The sequence below is a fragment of the Gymnoscopelus braueri genome, assembly GCF_963280865.1.
Source record: "Gymnoscopelus braueri genome assembly, chromosome: 11".
Classification (NCBI taxonomy): Eukaryota; Metazoa; Chordata; class Actinopteri; order Myctophiformes; family Myctophidae; genus Gymnoscopelus; species Gymnoscopelus braueri.
The window spans coordinates 24,043,332-24,068,026 of NC_137613.1; the positions used below are offsets into that span (position 1 = coordinate 24,043,332).

The 24,695-nt window shown below is 41.6% G+C and overlaps 2 protein-coding genes across 2 annotated transcripts in view; both read left to right on the forward strand.

The window, feature by feature from the left end:
* Nucleotides 1-24,695, forward strand: part of khdrbs3 (KH domain containing, RNA binding, signal transduction associated 3) — a 154,351-nt gene that overhangs the window by 13,418 nt on the left and 116,238 nt on the right. The gene's annotated exons all lie outside the window — the stretch shown is intronic.
* LOC308094535 (uncharacterized protein) lies at nt 14,740-19,280 on the forward strand. The gene is made up of 6 exons (XM_080441259.1): nt 14,740-14,871; nt 15,337-15,448; nt 16,333-16,419; nt 16,894-16,976; nt 17,515-17,715; nt 18,839-19,280. Exons 2-5 carry the CDS (start codon nt 15,349-15,351, stop codon nt 17,695-17,697), a joined length of 453 nt encoding a protein of 150 aa, XP_080297385.1. The 5' UTR covers nt 14,740-14,871; nt 15,337-15,348; the 3' UTR covers nt 17,698-17,715; nt 18,839-19,280.

Genomic DNA, 24,695 nt, shown 5'->3' on the forward strand with positions numbered 1-24,695 from the left:
ATTTTCAAAAGATTTTTATACATTTGAAACCTGTGAAATGGGACATTCTGCATAATGACTACTTTCTGCTTTTTGTACTTTAAGTACATTTTGACCCCAATACTTCCACTCAAGTATATTTTGAATTCCAGACTTTTACTTGTAAGGGCGCGCTCCCACCGCACTTTTATTTTACCTCTGGGGCGGAATCTGCCAATGCTTTGTCAATGCAAATGCATGGATTCTTGGAAAAAATCTGCAAGACCATGAATCCACGCATTTGCATTGACAAAGCATTGGCAGATTCCGCCCCAGAGGTAAAATAAAAGTGCGGTGGGAGCGCGCCCTAACAGAGTATTTCTACATTGCAGTATTGATGCTTTTACTTGAAAATGTGAGTACTTTTTCCACCACTGCAAATCAGCCTCGAGTGTCTTGCTCACCTTATATGGAAACATGAAAAAAATAAGAGGCGAACACAGGCTGTGGTGGTTCAGCACTATATGCGCTTTAATGAAGTGAAGATGGAGGGATACATCACTAAATGAAAGTTAAGTGCATTTTCTGGGTTTTTGGAGCAAGAAAAGTTCGTCCCGTGATGTGCAGAGAGAAAAGGAGAAGACGGATGCTCGTTTACCACCGGTGCCAAGAGACCTCTTCCTCAAGTCCTGCTGGGCTGCTTCTTTTCACTGCGTCTCCCGTCTCTATTTTAAGAGATATGAAAGCCTAATTGTATTCAGATTTTTGGGGACGTCTCAACTCGCCCTCCTTTTTTTTCTTCTTGAGAGAAGAATTGCCCACGCGATCTAACTTAATAATAATACAAAGAAAAGATGTAGCGCCATGGTGCATAATGAATGATTCGTAATGAGCGTTTTTTTTTAATATATATATATATTTAGAATGAGAGCTTTCTATCTTGGCTTATTGATCGTGACACAAGAATGATCTAATTTCCCCCCATTTCCATAAATAACTAGCTAGATGCAGCATGCACAATATTTTCGCCCGTTTACATTTCATTGTAGTGGCGATCGGGTATAAAATGCTCATTAAGTCTCATAGGCAAAGCATAAAAACCCCGGGTCAAGTATGGATTTAATCTCCTCGTAACAGGGACGGTTTTCTGGTCTCCTTTGGTAATAAAAATCACTCTCGCCCGCTGCCTGCATCTCTTTGGCACCAGAACTGATTGCTCGTAGTTGCACCTCAACCTCGCTACTTGGCCGCTCTGCTTGTTAAAGTTTGACCTGTGTTTGGCCTACAAGAAGCTTGTTACGATTTGACCCGCGTGTGACTAGATCTCTTTCTGCTTGTTAAATTTCCACTCCTCTCCTCCTTGCTCTCATTCTCCTTCTCTCTCTCTCTTTCCCCTCGCCATATTCCAGAGCATCTTAGGAGATGTCATTGTTAAACAAAGCCTTTGCAAGCAGGGCTGTGTGTGAATCTGTGTGAGAACACAATAGCCAGCAACACTAGATCTATTATCGGCGAAGGGGGCCGCTGCTATGCGTATCATATCGCACTCGCGGGCCCGTCATACACGCAACCGCGTCTCCTGACAAAAATGATTATAATTATATTCAGCGGCGCAGTCCACACAGGGCAACGCCTCTCCGTTGCGGACGTGTCAGTGGAATCAACACGGAGGTGAGAGGATCGGGATCAAGCTTATAGATCGGTGGTTCACATTCTTCCTATGATTCCACCGGTGGGCCAGGGTTTTTAATTGCTGTCTGACCAGCCGGGGCTGCTGGGGCTCTGGGTGAAGACAGTGGGGGGTTGAGGCCAGGGGAGGAAGGGAGGGCGGGAGGGAAGGGATATGGTTTTCTTTCACTGTGGTTGTTGTATTGACAGCTTCTCATGCTGGTGGAGCTGATAAGAACCCAGGAGCCAGGGAGACACATGGAGCAGTGGATCGTGTTTCCGGCCCCAGGAATCAGAGCCGTTTTGGGGTCTTGTGGCCCCGTAGAGGTCCTGCATACCCAGCATGTTGGGATCAAACAGAGCACGGGGTGGATGAAATCTGACAGAGGGAAACAGTATCACTCCGAGTTCCACACGCACACTGTGAAATCCTGAGCGTTGAATTCAATTCCGAGACCTTATATGCATGGGTCCTTTTTTACAATCTCGAGTTAAATTGACACTCTTGGGTTTCAGAGCGGCTGGCTGTGCCTGAGCAGGCGGGCCTCAGGATATAATCAACACAAAAACAAACAAATGCATCATACCCTTTTCATATAACTGAAAGCCAATTAGCCCAAATTAATTGATTAGTGGATCATGAGAACAAGCCAATATACCATGCCATTCAGTTGTCCTTTACACTGTGTGTGATCTACAGTACAGGAAAACGATTTAATTAGCCAGAATTGCGTCTCATTAAATGTTTCAAGCAATGTGGCTACATTCATCTCAATACCTCAATGTGACAATTAGCCAAGTGGTTGGCAGGAGCTATCCCCAGGAATTTAGGATTCAAATTAAATTCCATTTCATATTCCATAGAAAAATATATAGATTGTCATTTCATAACACAATTATAATGGAATAACCTTATATTATACTTCTATATAAAGTTTAATTTCTCTGCCTTTCTGTGGGCCTGTGTGGGGTATGGCCATCAGAGGTCCCCTGGTCCAGTTTACACTTGACATTACTGCCGACCATTTTCAAAAGCATAATGTAGTTTATATTTTGGACGAAGCCACTGGAACGCATTCACTTCAGTAGAGTATGAATACTAATGTGCAGAGACTTCAAACGTACTTGAGCTACCGTTGGTAATCCGCAAGATGCCTTTATTCTTCTTGTCAAAGTTCCGCTATTGTTGTGTTTTAGTACAAACGCTTTCTAAAAATAAAGGCATTAAAAGGGGCCTTTGTTTTAAGTACGGTACAATATATGGCTGAAGCTATGAGTACAAAATATCTGTATACTGTACATACACATTAAAAACAAATAATGTTGTACCGATAGAAAAGACAAAAACACTGCAATGGCACAATAAACAATCCCAAAATAGCCTCAATATACTAATTGAACACACAATGAATCCCATTCAAGACAGTCAAGGCAAATGACGTATTGATGGTGGTTCTTTAATGTGTGCTTTTTAAGGTAATTGTGTAATAACTTATTAGTGTATATAAATATATAGAAATTGTGTAATAATTTATTAGAAGAAAAAAAAGAAGGAAAAATACATTGTATAGATACTGTATAGATACTATAGTTACTGTATAGATACTGTATATATACTGTGTATTTGCTACTTGGTAATCAGTAGCGCCGCAAAATTTTTTCTTTTTCCTCATGAACACCTACTCAGAAGCTAAGAATATCCATCTGGTTGCTCTGGCCTTAGCTCCTGTACTAACGTCCCTGTAGACATCTCTCACTGCCTGCTCAGAGCAGGGAGAAAAAAAAAACCTAGACATGCACATCTCATTAATTATGTCTCAGTTGAAGTATCAGTCCAGCGCTCGCAGCCATTTGACGAAGGCAAGGGTAATGAAAACCCCCATGCATTGGAGCTAAAGGAGGCTGTGGTGGGGGGGGGTGGGGGGGGTAGGGGGGGGGGAGCGACAGGGCTAAATGTTTCACCAGTGCCAGCCGCTGCCTGCCGGTGCCGGGGTCGAAGTAATTCGAGGCCGGCTGGCCGAAAGAGCTAAAGTTATAGGGCTAGGGCCAGTGGGCCCACCGCGGTGGTGGGGTGGATTAGGGCCGAGTGGCAGGGGTTAAGACCCAGGTGAAGTGACACTCGGTACGCCGGTGTCACGCGGCCAGCTCCTATAGGACGGCCCCGAACCCTGAACCGTTTAAAGCCCTCCTGTCTGCACATCTGTCAGGTTGCAGCCGCATTGTGTCCCCCACCGCTCGGCCCCGGCTCTCTCTCCAGCTAAATGTTGCACTCACGGCTGAAACTGAGCGTTTGGCAATTGTAATTTGCGCTTTTAAACCCTTTAAGACCGGGAACGCATATTTGTCATTTTTAGATTTCCTTGGGCTATTCAAAATTAGCAGAGCTTGTAGATCTGCTATTTTTGAAAAATAAATCGTGAAAATGTGTGCAAATCTTTGAATATATAATATTCATTTTTAACTTATCTTTACTTCGGGGGGTCCCTGGAACAAAAATATTTTGAGATGGGGGGTCCGCAGACAAATACTGTACATATTATTTTGGGGGTCCTTGACATGAAAAAAGTTTGAGAACCACTGATAGCAACTTAATTTTTTTTAGGATTTGGATTTATTTTCACGATTTTTCAAAAATAGCAGATGCGTTAACGGTCTTAACACATTCCATGCCAGAGTTTAATCTCATAATGTACTCACCAGTGCCAGCATTTTATTGTTGTTTTTTTGTTTTTTTCATGTCGCCACAGACCTCGCTAAATAAGTTAAAAGTGCGCGTTCATTTGGTTCTAAACACACAGCGGATCTGTGAGAAACGGCCAGCGAAAATAGTTTCCAAATGCGAGCCGCCATCTTGAAGATACAGTGGATCAACGCTAAACAGTGATCAGCGAGGAGAAAAACAACAACCGAGAAAATCGAGTTTTAAACAGGATCCCAGACAGGAAGCGGATACGATCGAAAAAAACGGAACCCGAATAATTCTGTTTCCGACCGGAAACCGGAAACGGAAATGGATCAAAAAAATTCGGAAAGTGCACCTGGGGCAATTTCAATGGGAATCGGCGGTTCGCGTAGATCTACGCGACTGGCACGCTGCGGCTTTAAATAGGTTCGCGTAGATCTACGCGACTGGCATTCAATGTGTTAATGGGTTAAGCCAACCGGCAGCTATCACAGTCAGAATTCTTCATTTTCTATGGGTTTTCTTTTTACGTACATGTATGACTTTGACTTGTGAGGTTAGGCCATTGTATTGGACAGCAACCGATATTAAACAGATATTACAAAATATTTACCCAAAGTCTCCTGTACTTATAAGTCTAGCCACGATGATAGCCGTTCCTACTGTATTGCAAATATACGTTTCCTAAATTCAGTGCTTTGGGGAGGTCTTTTGGTCAATTAGATGGATTGAATAACAAGCATTATGTTCATGGCCGTGTCACTAAAGCAGCAGATTTAACCCAGTGGGAGGCTGGAGGATGGATAGAGCTCAGGCCCATTACAGTGTGTGTGTGTGTGTGTGTGTGTGCAAAGCCGACCCAAGAAAGTCAATGTCTGATGCTATAGCGGAAACAACAATGTTTTTGCCTTTTGTGCAAATTGAAGAAACATAACCATAAATTTGCGAGCAGCGGATCGATAGCGCGCGTAAGGCATGGCCGAGCCCTGAGAAAAGGTATCCAGGGGAACACATTCGATAATTCCGATCAACGATGGACAGGTTTGCGTTGCTATTAATCTTCCATTAACTGCCACAGGGCAGTGGGCATTGTGGACAGGATTTAGATGCCTAGTGACAGATTCAACCATTAAAGGTTACATTGATGACCAGAGTTGGCAATCAGACAGATTCCTCCCCGTATTATCGGTGCGTCCATGGCCATCTATCAGACGTAGCCCATTAGACTGGTCAGATTACAAAGGGCAGCGGCACAGTAGCCCGTTCATTTCGCCATCATCATGGATCTATCTATCTATCAGCGGCCGGCCCACCACCAGGCAAAAGTAGTTACAGTGTATCATGGAAGCATTTCATTACATCATCATCATCATCATCATCGCTGTCGGAACGGAAACCTTGTATGTTCAAGAGGAAATGGAAAAAATAACCTGTGTTTTCCGACGGATCCAATGTAGTTACTTTACTACTTTTCATTTGTTAAATATTCATAAAACCCACAGACCGACTCACGTAACCAATTTTGCTTTCACTTTCAAAATGTTTCAAAAGTAGTGAAAATAGCAGCTCAACAAGCTCACACAATGTCGAGCTATTTTTGCGCCTTTTGCGTGGCACTGTGGTACGAAGAAGTAAGGCATTAATTTACGGCGGAGAAAAGCATAAAAAAATTGAAATATGGACATACAAGGTTTCTAGCCAACGGCAACGTTATTCTATATTATGGAAGCATTTCATTACATGTTGCTTACATGACGTACGGCACCATTGATCCTTGGAGTTCAATTTCCTGCACTCCCTCGACGGAAATGTTGTGGGCTCCATTTATATTGTCTGCGTCGTCTGAATTTATCCATAACGGAGCCGTCAGTCTAAAGTAAAACAATGCTCGGCTAAAAACGGAACATGCATTTTGCATGTGTTTTTTTTGTTCCTTTTAATGATAGGGATAGGGGGGCTGGCGACTGCACTGAACAGTAATGTTCCCATTATAAACGGCGCTTCCTCGTGGGACTACACTTAAATATGGGCCTACTCAATCATGACCAGAGAAGCCATGTTGGAATGAAATGGGTCATATGATACTTTAAATAAATATGATAATGAGGCAGACACTACGAAACGCTCGGGGGGTTATTTGTGTTACGTGAAGGGAGCGGTTTGGCTTCCAAAACCATCTGGGGTAGATGGGGCCTGAATAACACTGGGGTGCACGCGGGGAGTGATTCTGGTTTTACCCACAGAGGAGTTAAGATGTGATGTGACTTGTTAACCCATTAAGACCGGGAACTTATCTCTTGTCATTTTAAGACCTCTTTGGCTATTCAAAAATAGCAGATCTACAAGCTCTTAGTGCGGCACACTGACGCGCTACGAGCTTGTAGATCTGCAATTTTTGAAAAATCGTGAAAATGTGTGCAAATCTTTGAATGTATATTTATTTTTTAAAGCAAACGTTTTTAACTCAAATCTTTGATTCTGGGGGTCCCTGGAACAACATATTTTGAGATGGGGGTCCGCGGCCAAATGCATATCATTTTGGGGGTCCTTGACATGAAAAAGTTTGAGCACCACTGATTATAGCAACATACGTTTTTTCCAAAAAAAATTAGGATTTAGAAGACATTTGTAGAATCCCCAGAAGCAAAGATATGAGTTACAAATGTTCACTTTAAAATAATATATATTAATTAATAATTAATAAATATAATAATATAAAATATATATTCAAAGATTTGCACAAATGTTCATGATTTAAAAAAAATAAGCAGATCTACAAGCTCGTAGAGTGCTGCGCTCCGAGCTTGTAGATCTGCACATTTTTTGAATAGCCAAAGACATCTTAAAATGACACAGATGCGTTCCCTTCCCGGCCTTAATGGGTTAAGTTGCGGTCACTGTGCATGTGTGAATGAGCTCGCGTGGTGTGTGGGATGAAGCCTCGTTTCCCCGTACGCCGGTGCCGCCCGCCCGCCCGCCCGCCCGCCGCAAATAGCGGCTGGTACAAGCTTCATGCATATAAATGAATCCCAATGAATAGTCAAAGCAAAAATCTAACGGGAGGAAACATGGTATGTGTACACAGTATTATTTGCCTAACACTCAAGCCCGTGCTTTGAAAGCTGGCTGCCTGATAATAACATTTCAAACAGGCTGTGTGTGTGCGATGAGAGGCGGATGGCTCCTCGCGCGTCGGGGGCGCGTCCCTCACCGCAGGTGGCACAATTAGCTCTCACTGGGCGACCTCAGTAGCACAGTGGGAATAATGTACTCCTGGAAATCACTGCAGATCTAACTGTATGGCACATACTGTACAGCACAGACTTAACTACAGTGTATATTCGTCAGCTCCAAGGGCATTAATGTGTGTGCGGGGGAATGTGAACTAATTGAAAAATATCAGTAGCGATGGAAATGGATGAATACTTATTATTATACGAGCAGCTTGCCTAGCATTGGTTATCGTGCTGATAATGCATCGCAACGCACCAATCGGCATGTTCAGGTTTCGATACCCAGCATTGGCCAGGTTATTGCGTGGCTATCACTCTCTCTCTCCAGCTCACCCCCTCTCTTTCACGGTCTTTCTCTCTCTTGCTGATCAAGCTCTGGTATAACACGACTCACGCAACGTTGCCAAATAATGCCAATTTATGCTGACATCCGGGACCTCTGATGGCCATACCTATGAGCATTTCTCCAGACACACAGACCCACAGAAAGGCAGAAAAATTAAACTTTATATAGAAGATAATATAATGTTATTCCATTATAATTGTGTTACGAAATGACAATCTATATATTTTTCTATGTAATATGAAATGGAATTTAATTTGATTCCTAAATTCTTGGGGATACAGTACAGCTCCTGCCAAACACTTGGCTAATTGTCACATTGAGTTGAATTTAGCCACATTGCTTGAACAATCTTTCAAGCAATTCTAGCTAATTAAATAGTTTTCCTTTCAGTTATGAAAAACTTACGATGCATTTATTTGGTTTTTGCTGCTTGTAGCCTCAGGCACAGCCAACTGCTTGGGAAACAGTGGTTTAGACTGATGCTAGGTTCTTGGTTTTCCCTGTGATCGTAGTTTCCTGAGGCGCTGACGCAGTCTCTATGCATTTGATGTATGTGTTTACCTTGCTTGTTAGTCGCTCTGGATAAGAGCATCTGCTAAATGCCTAAATTGTAAAGTAATGTAGTAATGAGCAAACAATGTCAAGTACGTCTCCTTTTGTTTCCACATTATTCTGTAGTGTTATTAAAACACCAAATAAGTTAACCAGAAACAAACACAAAACAGTTAGAGCTGCCATATCTCGTCAATGTGTCTTTGAACCATTCTGTGGCCAAGTATTATACTGTATGACAAGGGTTCCCAAACATTTCAGGCTGTGAGCCCCCAAAATAATCAGATTTGAACTGGGGACCCCCCCACTTTGACAAGCACTTGGAATTGTAGGCATTACACTTAGTCTACATACAAGCTCACAACGCCTCGCACTGTGAGACGTTGTGCTGTGAGGTTGAGAACCATTGCTGTAAATGACAGGGATGTTATGAAATGCGTCCATTATTAACATAATTATAGCTGTAATACATTTGTAATGCGATTAACTAAGGATGTTGGCATGTTCCATCCAATACATTTTTCATGCTGATACATATTTAACGAGACACCAGAACAAGGCAGAGAAACATTTTGGACTTGGCAAATAGCTTAAATACTGTACGCATAGAGAGGAGGCAAAGCTCCTTACAGTACATCACATGGACAGTACTATCACAGTCAGGTGGTCCAGCAGCCAGCAACTCAAAATAATAGGCAGTAAAAAGTAACCGGCTGGAAATGTTTTAATTTGGGGTTCCCCCGGCCGAAAGGTTCCCCGCTCCATGCCTCGTTCAAACACCTGGGCGGGAAAGTGAGCAACAATGAGCAACGCTCACCCACACACACCCACAGTTGAAGTAGTGCCCTTGAGCAAGGCACCTATAAACCCCCAACTGCTCCAGTGGAGCTGCTCATAGGCCGGGAGTGTAGGACTGTGGTTGTACTGGCCAGCTCCCAGGTGTGCACGTGTGTAACTGTGTGTGTGCGTGTGTGTGTGTGTGCGTGCGTGCGTGCGTGCGTGCATGCATGCGTGCGTGTGTGTGTGTGTGCAAAATTGTCCCAGGGCCCATTTGAAAAAGAGATGGAAATCTCAATGTGACTTACCCTGGTTAAATAAAGGATGAAAGAAAGGGGGGGGTGGAGAGGTGACCGGCCCGTTATGGTCCTTTAGATAAATGAATATATTTAATGTTATTGTATAACTGTAGTTCCACAAGGTAAACATTGAACAACACACTGTTGACGGGGACTCTCGCGCTTCGGGTCACTTATCAAACAGAGGTCGGTGCTCTCAGAAACGAAACGAAGCTAAACACATTTTTTTTTTTTTTATATATATATTTTTATCCCGCGATTTTGTAACCCTTATTTTTCACCCGGTGCCAATTTTCTAACTGATCCTGGGCGCTACACTCCCCTCACCAGCCTAGGGAGACCAGGGCCGAGCTCATGCCTCCTTCAATGCATGAGAGCCAACTGACCTTCTTGTCACCTGACCGGGGAGAGTTTCCCTGGTTGGACGTAGCGCGTGGAAGGAACACGTTATTCCAACCAGTTCCCTTCTCCTCCATCAGGCGCCCCGGCTGTCATGGAGGAGGCGGTATAGCGACCAGGATTACTACATGTTTTTGTGAGGGTATTAACTACCCTGAGAGACACGGGGAGATCATGCAAATTCCACACAGAGTAGGCCCTTTCACCAAACACATTTCAATGGTCACTTCTTAAGCCTTACTGTGTACAGTATATACTTTGTCGTACAATAAATAGAGAGAATAGACGATCTACAAGCTCACAACGCATCACGATGCGACACATCGTGAGGTTGCTGATCTGCTATTTTCACTGTCTTGGGAAAGGAAAAAAAAAGGGGAAAACTAATTGGGAAAATTTGCCCAAAATAGTGACGCCAGGCTAAATGTTGTTAACCCCGAAGCTGTGTTAACCCATTACAAACAGGAAAGCTTCTTTGCTTCTGGGGGTCCCTGAAACAACATATGAGATGGGGGTCCGCGGCCAAATACATATCATTTTGTGGGTCCTTGACATGAAAAAGTTTGAGCACCACTGATATAGAAACCTAAGTTGTTCAGAAAACTGTTTAGAAGACATTTTTGGAATCGTCCTCAGGCCTTAATGGGTGGACCGCAAACTTTGTTCATTGGGTATTCCACAGAGGCATTCATTATTTATGTGACCAGATACAGAATAGCTTCATCCAATGCAAGCCATATAATAGGCTATACAAGAAATAACATTCAACGGATTGAGCTTTTGTGAGATTTTCATGTGGGCCCTGATCCAGAAAAGGTTGAGAAGCACTGAACTGGAACATTGTACAAGCCATCCTCACATCCATCAGGCTCACAGAGGCACAATGAAATCACAGAGAACATTACATAGCATTAAGACCAAAGATATGACACTGATAAGCACAATAATAGTGGAGCGGCTAAAAGCAATATTTTGGGAGAATCGTTCACTTGGTGATACAAGCGTGAAACTTGGTACAGATCATCTTTAGAGGTCATTTATCGATTTTTTTAATCGAGCCACTTGAAAATCAAAGATGGCGGCCATTTTTCAAGATGGCCGACATCTTAGTGGGCAGTAAAGTGATATGATGGTTTATTTGGTGATACAAGCATGAAAATTGGCATGAGCAGTCTCTGTGGGTCACTTGACAATAGGCCACCCACAGCTACTTGAAATTTCAAGATGGCGGCCATTTTTCAAGATGGCCAACACTTTAGTGGAGCAATTAAGTTATATAATGGTTTATTTGGTGATACAAGCATGAACATTGGCATGATCAGTCTCTGTGGGTCACTTGACAATAGGCCACCCACAGCTACTTGAAATTTCAAGATGGCGGCCATTTTTCAAGATGGCCAACACTTTAGTGGAGCAATTAAGTTATATAATGGTTTATTTGGTGATACAAGCATTACATTTGGCATGAGCAGTCTCTAAGGGTTGCTTGACAAGAAAACACTCCCAGCCACTTTACATTTCTATTTTCAAGATGGCCACCCCCTGGATCCTCAAAAGATACATTTTCTCATAGAAATGTATGTTTTTTTTTCATTAAGGACGATTATTATTATTATGCTAAAGAACAACTTTTAACACATCACAATATAGTTGTGTTGATTTGTTGATCATAGATAGATTAGATAAGAGTGAATATCTGCACTACCAGGGCACACTGGTGATATATCACTGGGGTTCAATGTCAGCTAATTGAAAGTTGGTATCCCAAATGCTGTCTAATTTACCCCAAAACAGTTAGATAGCCGCACCTGAATTGACAGGTTGTGCCAGCACGGGAGAGCCGAGCCAAGGTTAATGGGGTTTTAGTTAACCGGATGGTGTACAGATCGCTCAGGATTTAAATGGCATTGGATGAACGATCGAACTAAGTGTAGGGTTAACACATTAACTGCCAAGACCGTAGTCCTACGGGCCGTTAAATCCAACTGTTAAGCGCCGAGACCGTAGCCCTACGGGCTGCGGTCTTTTCGCGCATGCGCGGTCCGGGTGCACTTTCGGATTTTTTTTGATCCACTTCCGTTTCCGGTTTGATGACAGGAAATAGAATTATTTGGGATCCGGTTTTCACGATCACGCCCGCCCTCGTTCTACAGACGAAACTGAAACTCAATTCTCTTCCTGTAGTTTTTTCTCCTCGCATTTCACTGTTTAACGTAATCCGCTCTAACTCAAACATGGATGCCCCGTTTGACACGTGGTTTTCACTGGGAGATACAGGGAGATCGCGCGGATGTAAACAGACTGTGTAGCGCTCAATCTTAAGGATTTTAACAAGATCTATGGCGACATGAAAAAAACAAAAAAACAACAAAAACACCTTGGCACTGGTGAGTACATTATGAGATTAGCCCTTGGCAGTGGATGTGTTAAGGCACGAACTTAGTTGTATCCCATACATCAAAGTGCTTGGTAAAAGGTGGTAAAAGGATAAACCCTCGGCCTCTGCCTATGCTGCAGACATGGCAGAAGCCATCATAACAGTTGTGAAAACTAACTGGGACAGATGTTTAATTTGTCAGCAGGTCACCAAGGAAAAACTCATTCAGCCGAGTTTATTCAAAAGAGAGCACGATCGTACTGGTTATGATACCATTGCAAGAAATGTTCCATTATTTCATAAGATCAATGCTCTGCCTATCTTACTTAGTCCAACCCGACTAGATGAAGGTGATGGCATAGAAAGCACATCGACAAGAAACAGAGCAAAATATAATTCAAGCTGTAAACTTAGGTTCAACAACACAGAGCTGGAAAGGACCCAAAAGAGAGCATCTACATCTGCTGAAGACACTGAAGATACCAAAGATATCCATGTCAAGAGGCCAAGAAGATCTAATGTATGACCGCCCTGCTGAAAAAACCAGCACAAACCAGCTTATGGTGGTTGCTGGTTTTAGCTGGTTTTAGCTGGTATTAGCTGGTCTTAGCTGGTCTTAAGCTGGTTTAGATGGCATACCAGGCTGGACAAGCTGGTCAGGCTGGTCAGGCTGGTTTGCCAGTGTAGTTGGTTAGCTGGTCACTAAGCTGGATTCTGCTGGTCTTTGCTGGTCAGCCAGCTGGCTGGCTGGACTGACCAGCAAAGCCAAGCTGGTAGCTGGTCTTTGCTGGTCAAATGGGTGGACTGCCCAGCAAAGACCAGCTTACCAGCTAGACTTAGCTGGTCAGATGGCTGGACACTGGACAGACCAGCAAAGACCAGCTTAGCAGCTGGTCAAGTTTGGTTAGATCAGTGGTTCTCAACATGTGGATCGGGACTCCCAGGGGGGTCCCCACGTGATTTGGGGGTGGTCCCCAGATGACAGTGAAGTGATAATTTAAGGACCTTTAAGACCTTTTTAGTACCTAAAAAAACCACCATTACTGCATCAAAAGTAATCAACAAACTATACTATAAAAAAATGTCAAACATTGGCCAAATTGTCTAACAATAATAATAATATAAGAAAACATTTTGAAAATAGCAGATCTACAAGCTCACAACACCTTCCTTGCGAGGCGTTGTGAGCTTGAAGATCTGCTATTTTCACAATAGAGTCAAACTAAACGTAATGCATCAACTCCTACATTCCAAGTGCTTTAAGGGTGGGGGGTCCCCAGTTCAAATATGATTATTTTGTGACGTCGCGGCCTGAAAGGGTTGAGGACCACTGGGTTAGATCACGTGTGTGTTTCCCAAAACAGTGGGTCGGGGCCCATTTGTGGGTCATGTACACATCACGAGGAAAGATCCTTTTTTTTGTTTCCTACAAAAATATATTACTATATTATTTCAAAACATTTCCCACCCAAAAATCTAAAATCTTCATCAATAAAAAAACAAATAAATACAAAATCTAAGAAATTCCATCAATTAATAAAAAAAAGCATGCAGTGAAAATAGCAGATCTACAAGCGTTGTGAGCTTGCAGATCTGCTATTTTAACTAGTTTGGATCCCGGGGAGACATCATACCTGCCATTAGACTGTGAAGATTTTCTTCTGTTACAATTGCCCCCCCCCCCAGTATATACAGTATATTTTATTGTATTGTATTGTATTGTATTGTATTGTATTGTATTGTATTGTATTGTATTGTATTGTATTGCATTGTATTTTACTTTACATTTCTTGTCCTTTGCTTGTGATGTGACATAAATATTATATTTAATAATAATAATAATAATAATAATAATAATAATAATAATAATAATAATAATAATAATAATAATGTATTATTATTATCATGACAACATTCATCCAAACTTATTTACTTAATTTCGCAATTGGCAAATAACATGCTAGTTTGATTCTAAATAACACTTTTTTTTGCTATGGTTACCAAAATGAACAGATCTACAGATCTACATCTTGTCGCAATTTGACGTGTTGTGAGCTTGTACATCTGTTTTTACAGAGAAGTGGGCCCTTTATGGGCCCTGAGCAGTGTTGCCATATCTGCTTATTATAAGTGACTTTGGTCTTGTTTTTCTGTAAAGTTGCTTGTAAATATTAGTGAAATATTTCACTTATTATTTTTGAAAATAGCAGATCTACAAGCTCACAATGTGTTGCAAATGCGACGCACTGTGAGCTTGTAGATCGGCTATTTTCAAATAGGTTTAAAGTGCAAATGTCGCTTCTTTTGGGCTTAATTTTTTTCACAGACCTGGCTGCTTATTTCTCTCACAAAATCTGGCAACACTGTCTCAGCAGGCTCGCGACTCTTGAACTCTATGCTCGCGACCGCTCGAGATGCGCGGGGAGAACGAATGCTGTCTGACTCGAGCTGCCTGCAGGCTGGAGCTCTCACTTCAATAGAAAGTTAGATAAATTGCGTTGCTTTGGATTCATCAAAAATAATTATAAACCGGCTTCAGAGAAGATAAAAGAAAGAAGAAGAAGTGGCGGACATTTTAGGTGAGTGTTGACAGTCACACACAGAAATACTATTTATGTAGGCTTTTTAGCCTACTATTACTGTATTGATAATTAAGTGCGTAGGCTGCTGTGTTCGAAGTCAATCACAAGTGACTCATGTCATGACCCAACTCTACACATTGTTTAGTTATTTAATTTGTCTTGATAAAGGGATTATGACAATAATTACAATAAATTATAGTGGGAATATACAATATAATTTATACTATAGGCCACTACTGCTTGCCTGTGTGCCGCTCAAAACTAAATTCAGAATATGACGTCTGTGTGTGTGTGTGTGTGTGTGTGTGTGTGTGTGTGTGTGTGTGTGGACACACGCTTTCAGTGATGAAGCTACAGAGTGTTTTAATATCCCGTGAACTCTGAACATTAATGATTCCCTTGTCTGTCTGTCTGTCTGTCTGTCTGTCTGTCTGTTATTATTACACATTTCTTTGGCTGCAGTGGCCAAAATGAATGGTTTGCAGCCCTACTAAAAGAGAAAAAGGAACCCAGAGAGAAACATTATGTGTTATGCCCCCCCCCCCTCCCACAAAGAGAAGAAAACAGTTTGAAGGTAAAGTGATATTGTTTTGTTAAATGTTAAAGTAATCATTGCTTGTTCAGTAACAGGGGTCTCCCAGACTCTCCACCTCTTTAGTAAGCCGAAAATGCATTTCCAGGAATACCAAATTTAACCAATCAGAACTCATACAGGATACAGGATAAATAAGTTACAATTGGAAGTGATGACACAAAGAAGTGGGCATACAAAATTTGAACCCATTTAGACCAGGAACGCATCTGTGTAATTGTTTTGATTTCTTTGGCTAGACCTTTGGCTTCAAAAATAGCAGATCTACAAGCTCATAGCGCGACACCGAGTGGCGCGCTATGAGCATGTAGATCTGCTATTTTTGAAAATCTTTGAATATATATGTTTTAAAGTGAACATTTGTACCTCAAATCTTTTTCCTTTTATGTTCAAAAAACTTTTAGGATTTAGAGAGCATTTTTAGAATCGGCCCCAGGTCTTAATGGGTTAAAGCTGCACTATGTAACTTTCCTCTTCTATCCCGGATTTGAACCCGGTTTCCTGAGCAAGTGCTGTAACCTTTTACCATTGAGCTAATAGAGCCTGCCTGCTTGCTCAGGTGATACATTGAATCTTGACCATCAGATCAAAATTCATGTCAGATCCTGTGTCTAGGTGAGACATGACCTTTGACACTATCTAAATGTCTCAATAGAAGAGCAGGGAGACTAAATACAACCACCCCAATTATATAAGTTATATTGTATTATTTGTATTAACATACTCTAACATACAGATTGTATAAGTTATATTGTATTAATATACTCTACGATACAGGTTGCATAAAATTACATTTTATTCCACTTTAACTTTCTAACAAAAAACATCTTGTTTTATCCAAAATATATTACTTGCACTACCTTTAGACGCTATCCACGACGAAATGTCAAGTACAGTCATACCCAGAAGAAGGCCAAAGAGTTGGAGCTGGACCTACAGCATCTTAAAACTAAGTAAGCAATGACTAATGTTAACGAAACAGTTGCATGAGTTTGCTCTTCTCTTTTTGTATATATCGATATGTTGGTTATTTGTTCTCATGTTCTTTTTTACTTAGATCTTGACCACAAATATTAAAAAACATTATATAGAAAGCATGTTAAATGGAGTGGACAGATGCTAGGCTCATTATTAAACTGGTATCCTACTAAGGCATACATCAATTCAGTTTTTATTTTTTATTTTTCCGTACCCTGTTCATGCTTTAAGATGCAACAAATTAGAGATTGCAAAACAGAAACTGGAGGAAGGGCCCCAATATAGCTCTGCAGCAAAGCCTGACATCCCTGCTGCAGATAAGCAAACCAGTGACAGCATAGGTGTGTTTAGACAGTGATACTGTTCTACGGAAAATGGTGACAATGTGTACAATATAAGTACTGTGATACTGCCAAAAGGAGCTTAAATATGATTCTCTACATTTTCAGTTGCAACTTCCTCCGTTTCCTCTTCCCCCGAGTCAGACGATTTGGCATCGACACCTGGGATGTTTGACGGCAACGGTGACAAGGTATTGAAGAAACATACTGTGTAGGACAGTGGTTCTTAAAAGTGGGGTTCCACAGTGTCCCCAGCTAAATAAGAAACAGTTATCATTTCAAAAATAGGCAACGTGTCATGATGCATCGTGAGCTTGTAGATCAGCTATGTTTTGCTATTTTTGAACTATTTTTGAACAGTTTTGCCTATGGCATGAACAAAATAGGGATGCCGGGTGGAAAAGGTTAATTTCACTACTATTTTACCAGCTAGAATGTAATCCAATGACAATGTACTGTATAAGAATTACTTCAACTCTCCCCACCTACAGTATAGACAGTTGTAGAATTCTGTACTAAATGTAATCCAACAATTAACATCTTCTCTATTGGAGGTCCATGGCACCAACTCTTTTCTAAATGGGTCCACATTTGGGGGTCCTTGAAAATGTAATTTCTTTACAGTAAATTCTGTTTGAAGTGGGCCTGCTTTTGTCAAAAATGAGTCTGAAATGTCATGGTAAAATGTTTTTTAATTTCTAAAACATGTGTTGTTTTCTTCTGTTTCAGGTCCACATTGGCTCTGGTGTGTGGCTCGAAAAGGAGATCTGGAAGATGGTGGCAGCAAACACCAAGGACTCCCTGTTCATGAAGGAGCTTGCTGTTGCCATTTGGGGGACAACAACCCTGAAGACCATGCAGGAGCCTTACAAAGAATGCCCCACTAGCAAGGGGGAGGCCAAACCCCCCTGACCGCAGGACTCAGAAGAGGTATGTTTACTGAGGGGTGGGGGGGTTCATTATGACTTGATCTCATAATTCAATCTGCTCTGTGCATGACTGTAGTTCTCTTTTCCAGAAGGTGGAATTCCCGTTAGCGTTACCTGTTCAGTTTTTCATACCTTCATTTGGTTGTCTCAGCAGCATACTGTTTCAACCAGAAACACATATGGAGATGTTGGTTGTAGCCAATCAAATGAAGCTATGAAAAACTGATCGGGAAACGGGAATGTCACCTTCTGGAAAAGAGATTATATTAAGCTTATTAATCAATCATAAAAGAAAATACTCTATTGTAATAAAATCGATTTTATGGCTGAAAGAAATGCCGATCTACAAGCTTGCAACTCGTTGGACGTGTTGTGAGCTTGTAGATCAAAAAAGTAATCAATAGAATAATCGCAAGTAGAATAATTGGTAGTGGCAGCCCTACATGCATGTTTGGCAGGGGTAGCTTTTTCCCCCAAATTGTTGTTGTCCATTGTAGCCATCTGACTTATTGCCTGCCCACTGTCCACCCACCTTTTTCATTCAAATGCATGTTTTCTAACTGAACTGAAACACGGGGTTAAAAAAACACTTCACCCCATTTTCAACTCATCTTCATATAATTGGTCCTCACTAATACACATTTTAAGATGGCACCATTTATGTCTACTCACTCTGTGTTTCGTTGATAGGTCGTGGACAGTTTAGAAATCTGCCTACCTTTGACATCATCGGTAGGCAGGTTTGGTCATTTAGAACAACTTTATTTGTTCATTATTAATGCAAGAACAATGGCTTCTACTTCTGCATTCAAACTTTCCAGGTAGAGACACACTGTAGTTTCTATTAGCTTGGAATCTCCATTGGTGATGTCACTGGTAGGCAGGTTTCTGAACTGTCCACATTCCACCAATGAGTGGCAGAACGAGTAGACAGAAATGGTGCCATTGTATAATGAACATTAGCGAGGATCAGTTAGTTATATGAAGATAAGGTTGAAAATGGGTGAAGTTTAAGTTACTTTAAGTTTTTCTCAAAACATCACAATTCATTTAACTCACCCCATGCAGTATATTGCTAATTATATTTGTTTTATTGTTGGGGGTTCTTGTTTGTTTTCTTTCAGACTGTTTCCATTGGTGGCTGCAGGGGCAGAACATTCTCACAAAGAGGAAGGCCATGGACCATGGCCAGGACATCAATAGAAAGGACAAGAAATTGTGTGTCTGTGTAGGGGGGGGTTGATATGGGGGTAATGCTTTATAGCGCCACCAGCAGGCCGATTTTTGCAAGACACATTTTTGGCTGCAACTTTACAGATGTTTTCCAAACATCACACACATCGGTATACAGTATCTCCATAGTCATGTAATCAAGACGGATCTGTCCGATTTTTCATATTCTCTCACTCTTTTCCAGTCATTTGAACACTGTGTGTGTGTTAGTGTGTTCCTCAGGTTGAAGTTCATGTATTTATGTGTTTATTTATACATTTATTTGTTATTTAAATGTTGTTTTTGAGGGTTTTTTATAAGTGTTTAATAAATTATTGTTATGTATGAAATTGATACATGATTATTTATGACTTTGTGGATTTTGCTCACTTTTATATAGGCTACTGTAGGCTACTGTTTTTTAAATATACCACGTGCTGTGGGCACCTGGATGAAATTCACCATGATCATGCATCCTCTCCAGCAAAGTTGGTCACTGCATATCCAGAATACACCTGAATACACATAAATACCAGATAGCAGCTTAAACCAGCTTAAACCAGCTACCAGCTAAACCATCATAAATACCAGCTACCAGCTTAAACCAGCTAAACCATCATAAATACCAGCTACCAGCTTAAACCAGCTAAACCATCAAAAATACCAGCTACCAGCTTAAACCAGCTAAACCATCAAAAATACCAGCTACCAGCTTAAACCAGCTAAACCATCATAAATACCAGCTACCAGCTTAAACCAGCTAAACCATCAAAAATACCAGCTACCAGCTTAAACCAGCTACCAGTTTAAACCAGCAAAACCTACCACCTTAAGCTGGTCAACCACCAAGACCAGCTTAAGGTGTGTTTTGGACGTCCAAAACACACCTTAAGGTGGTCAACCACCAAGACCAGCTAAAACCAGCTGGTCCAGCTTAGGCTGGTCTAAGCTGGTTTTTTCAGCAGGGCGGTCCAGCGATGTCACAACTGTGAACGAGGCCAGGCTTGATCTCTTTGCCAGAAAGCAAAGACAATATGACTTGATCCCACCAACTCAAGCAGCACTCAAAGAGCATGCCAAACATGCTTCTTATGAGGCTGGATACGTGTGGGGACAGGCATTGAAGCGACATCCACAAATGCCGAGCCCATCTGACTGGGGATGGGTGGAACAGGACGAGAAGTGGAAAGTCTTCTGGACTCCACTTCCACCTATTGCGGAGAGTTGTTGGGAGTTGACCAAATGTGGGTGCTCCAAGGCATGTACTGGAAGGTGTAACTGCTTCAGATATGGACTCAGTTTCACATGCCTATGTAGTTGCCCCTGCTAGAACCTATTTGCATGTTTATTTTGCCAGAGTTATTCCCTGTTGTCCTCTGTGTTTTCAAGTGGAGGCCTATGGCTCGGCTTCCCCTCGTCACATCGACGCATCATGTTTTACTTTTTATCTAGTCTATTACTGTGTACTTTTCAGTTGTTACTTTGTAACATTGCTTCCACTGCCTTCCACTGCCATATCTAACAGTGAAGCACATTTTCAGTTTAGTTCCTTAGTATCGTTTGTCATGGTTCCGTGGCTATTGCCATTCAGTATTAGCCATTACTCATAATTTTGGAGCACTGTCCGTTCAGCACCACAACTGTGCTTATCAGCACCACAACTGTGCTAATTTATTCATCTTATTTTTTGTTTCCCCACCCCTTAGTATTTATTTGACACATGTAATGGCTGTTAGTTTAAAAAAAAACAATATATATATATATACATATATATATATATATATATATATCCTCCCTTGTGACTGTTACCTTGTCGTGGTAAGGGACCTTGTTTAGGCCTACCTCAGTGAACCCTGAGAGCTATGCCGGTGGGAGGCAACTCCTGACAGGTCTTACCAAACTGGACAGGTCGTGGGCGAGGAGTCAGACAAAACACAGTCAAACAACCTCTCTTGACAGAGCTTTTTGAGGAACCCAATACATTTCTATGAGAAAAGGTATCATTTAAAGATTGACATCTTGAAATTTCAAGTGGCTGTGGGCGGTTTCTTGTCAAATGACCTTTTGAGACGGCTCATGGCAATTTTCATGCTTGTATCACCAACTAAATGATTTCTTAAGCTTAACTAGTCCACTAAGGTGGTGGCCATCTTGAAAAATGGCCGCCATCTTGACATTTCAAGTAGCTGTGGGTGGCTTATTGTCAAGTGACCCACAGAGACTGCTCATGCCAATTTTCATGCTTGTATCACCAAATGAACCATTATATAACTTAAATGCTCCACTAAAGTGTTGGCCATCTTGAAAAATGGCCGCCATCTTGAAATTTCAAGTAGCTGTGGGTGGCCTATTGTCAAGTGACCCACAGAGACTGCTCATGCCAATTTTCATGCTTGTATCACCAAATAAACCATCATATCACTTAACTGCCCACTAAGGTATCGGCCATCTTGAAAAATGGCCGCCATCTTGGATTTTTGAGTGGCTCGATAAAAAAGTCAAAGAGTTGACCTAAAGGAATGTTCATGCCAATTTTCACGCTTGTATCACAAAGTGAACGATTGTTCCTACTATCCGCTCTACTAAATGACAAACAAAAGACATGATGAAAATATGAAATATGTTTTCCACCAGAAATCCATAATCCTCATAATCATGATTAATAATAGTAATTAACAATATTAAGCAAAATAAACACCATTATTTATCACATTAGCCATAATCGTGCAGGCCTAGCTTAAAGGAGTAGTTCACCCAAAACATTACTTATTTTCTATCAATTACACACCCCATGGAGCCTTGAATTCATGGAGACTTTTTTGTATTTGTCGCATTCCTAAACCCCAAAAAAATCCATGAATTCAAGGCTTCATGGGATGTGTAATTGATAGAAAATAAGTAATTTTTTGGGTGAACTACTCCTTTAAGGTACACAAGCCTATGATTCTCCAATACACTTCTTTGGTTATTATTGCCTTTTTAGCTTTCAAGAAATTGCAAAGAATGGTTTTGATATAATTATGTGCTCAGCCAACAACACAGTGCACACCTACATGCAGTGTGTGTCAGTGTGTGGCCCTTAGCGTCTAATATTACACTATATTATCACCTTTTTTTACAGATATTTCTGCCAACGCTGTCTCACACCTACAGCCTCACAACACAGGAGACTTTAATTGCCAAGTATCCTGCTGTCAATTGTCCGTGTATCGTCAGCGATCGCCAGAGCAGAATGACAGTGTTCTTACATTTAACCTCTTATGCCCTGTATACTTTGTCGTACGATTAAAAGTGAAAATAGCAGATCTAAAAGCTCATAACACGTTGCATCGCAAAGGGTTGTGAGCTTGTATATCGACGATTTTTGCTATTAAAGCAAAAACATCTTTAACCACTTAAACCCCAGCTATTTTCAGCAACAGCTTTCCCCACAATAACAGAAAACAGAAAAGACACTAGTAGACTATAGACTCTTTTCAACCATATGGGGTTTAAGTGGTTAAAATGGGGGGATGGGGGGGGGGGGCGCACACACACACATACACACACACACACACACACACACACACACACACACACACACACACACACACACACACACACACACACACACACACACACACACTGTTCATTAAAAATACTAAATTACCTCCCTGACAGGGCCCTATCTTCGAGACAAGAAAGCGGGCTCAACAACGACTTGACAATAGACTAGTGGACAAGCTGTCTTCTGTCTCTTCACGTTGGGGGCTCTGCTATGCTAATGACGTTCAGTGGGCGGCGACGCACTGAGCCGTGGCACACGCCGCCGCCATGGAGCCGACGCTCACGTCCACATGACATGGAGCTAACACCATGTCTAAAAAACGTGTTTAAAGCACTGTGTGAGCTGGCGTCCTCTTTGAAGAGCACGTTTCTCTCAAAGCTGGAAGAAGCTTTGACAGGAGAAAACTGATTTGTTTTGACTTAATACGTAAAAGTGGCAATAGCACCATGTAAGAATACTGTGTTACGAGTAAAAGGCCTGTATTCAAAATGTCACTTAGGTAAAACGTTTTTGCCATCAAACAAAAAATACTCAACATTTTTCTAGTTCAACGTGCATGTTTTGTAATAACAATAATCCAGTTGTGGAGTGAAAAGTACAATATTTGCCTCTGACATGTAGAGGAGTAGAAAAACTGGAAAATTGGAAATACTCAAGTAAATTAAAAGTGCCTAAAAATGTTACTTAAGTACAGTACTTGAGTACATGCACTTAGTTACTTTGCACCACTGCGTCCAGATGACATGAAGCTAAACATGTTTAAAGCGTGTTTAAACCACTGTGAGCTGACGTCCGCTTGAAGAGCCTGTTACAGAGAGCCTCTCATTTTCTGCACAGCCTCATGTCGTTGCTGTCGGGCAGAAACCTCTTACCTCCATATTTCATTTTTTATTGTTTTTTTTCTCGCAGATTAATGCCCTATACTTGGTCACACAAAAGGAGTGAAAATAGCCGATCAACAAGTTCACGACGCGTCGCATCAACTTGCAAGACCGGCCCATTTCACTCTTTTAAAATGTATTTAAATTAATATATCTTTTAACCCATCAAGACCTGAGGCCGATTCTACATGTCTCCTAAATCCCAACAATTTCCTGAAAAACCTATGTTTCTATATCAGTGGTGCTCAATCTTTTTCATGTCAAGGACCCCCAAAATTATATGTATTTGGCCGTGGACCCCCATCTCCAAATATTTTGTTCCAGGGACCCCCAGAAGCAAAGATTTGAGTGAAAAAAAATAGCTTTAAAATAATATATATATTCAAAGATTTGCACATATTTTCACGATTTTTCAAAAATAGCAGATCTACAAGCTCGTAGCGCGGCACTCGGTGCCGCGCTATGAGCTTGTATATCTGCTATTTTTGAATAGCCAAAGTGTAAAATAATGCCTTTTAGCTCAAATCAAAAAGTGACACCAGATGCGTTCCGGGTCTTAATGGGTTAAAAAGGAACGGTTTTGGACATGCAAGGTTTCCACCCCGACTGCAACGATTTTCTGCAGGATTCCTCCGTGCCGCGCGCTGCGCTCCCTCTGACACTGATGATGCTGTCAAGTGTCATTGTCAGGCTTGTGCTGAACACGCATCGAAATGGAATGCCGGCCGGGAATACATTCTGTTAATGAAGAACGGTAGCGATGCTGTCAGAGTCGTGTCTTCATGGGCCGATCGCTTACCCTCGGTGTTAAAGTTGCACAGTGAATGAATGGCAACCAAATCATCTTGTCCACAACTCGTCTGCACCCGTACCATTCCCCCTGCCCCTGCCACCCCCCCCCCCCACCCCTTAAATGTTTTACACCGTGACACATAAGGGTTGTTGCGTGAACATTTTATGCATTTTGTGAATTCATAGCACTGACATCATCAATATGATATCAGAGATTTACAGGGAAGCAACACCGATATTAGAACCGTTTTTTTCCTCCCCAGCTGCCAACCTATTTACGCTCTCTGGTTACTTGTCTAAAGTAACCAGCCGATGACAACATGCGGCAAAAATATGCTTCCCCTGTTTCACGTGACACTTCAATTTCCTGTCTGTCCATCAGTGTGTGTGAGGCTGCTCTGTCTGTTATGGCTCCGATGGACTGACGTCCCCTGATAGATCTGCTGGTGGGTTACGGTAGAGTAGCACAACAAATGCATGGATTACCCAGACAGCATGCATGCATGCATGTGCCAGCATGCACGTCGTACACCTTTGCACACATGCAGA

Excerpts from the sequence above, each read along its gene's own strand:
- LOC308094535 (XM_080441259.1), top strand. The coding sequence starts at position 15,349 with ATGGTTTGCAGCCCTACTAAAAGAGAAAAAGGAACCCAGAGAGAAACA. Across the intron at positions 16,420-16,893 it reads CTACAGCATCTTAAAACTAA|TTGCAACTTCCTCCGTTTCC; the intron begins GTAAGCAATGAC and ends CTACATTTTCAG. Across the intron at positions 16,977-17,514 it reads TTGACGGCAACGGTGACAAG|GTCCACATTGGCTCTGGTGT; the intron begins GTATTGAAGAAA and ends CTTCTGTTTCAG.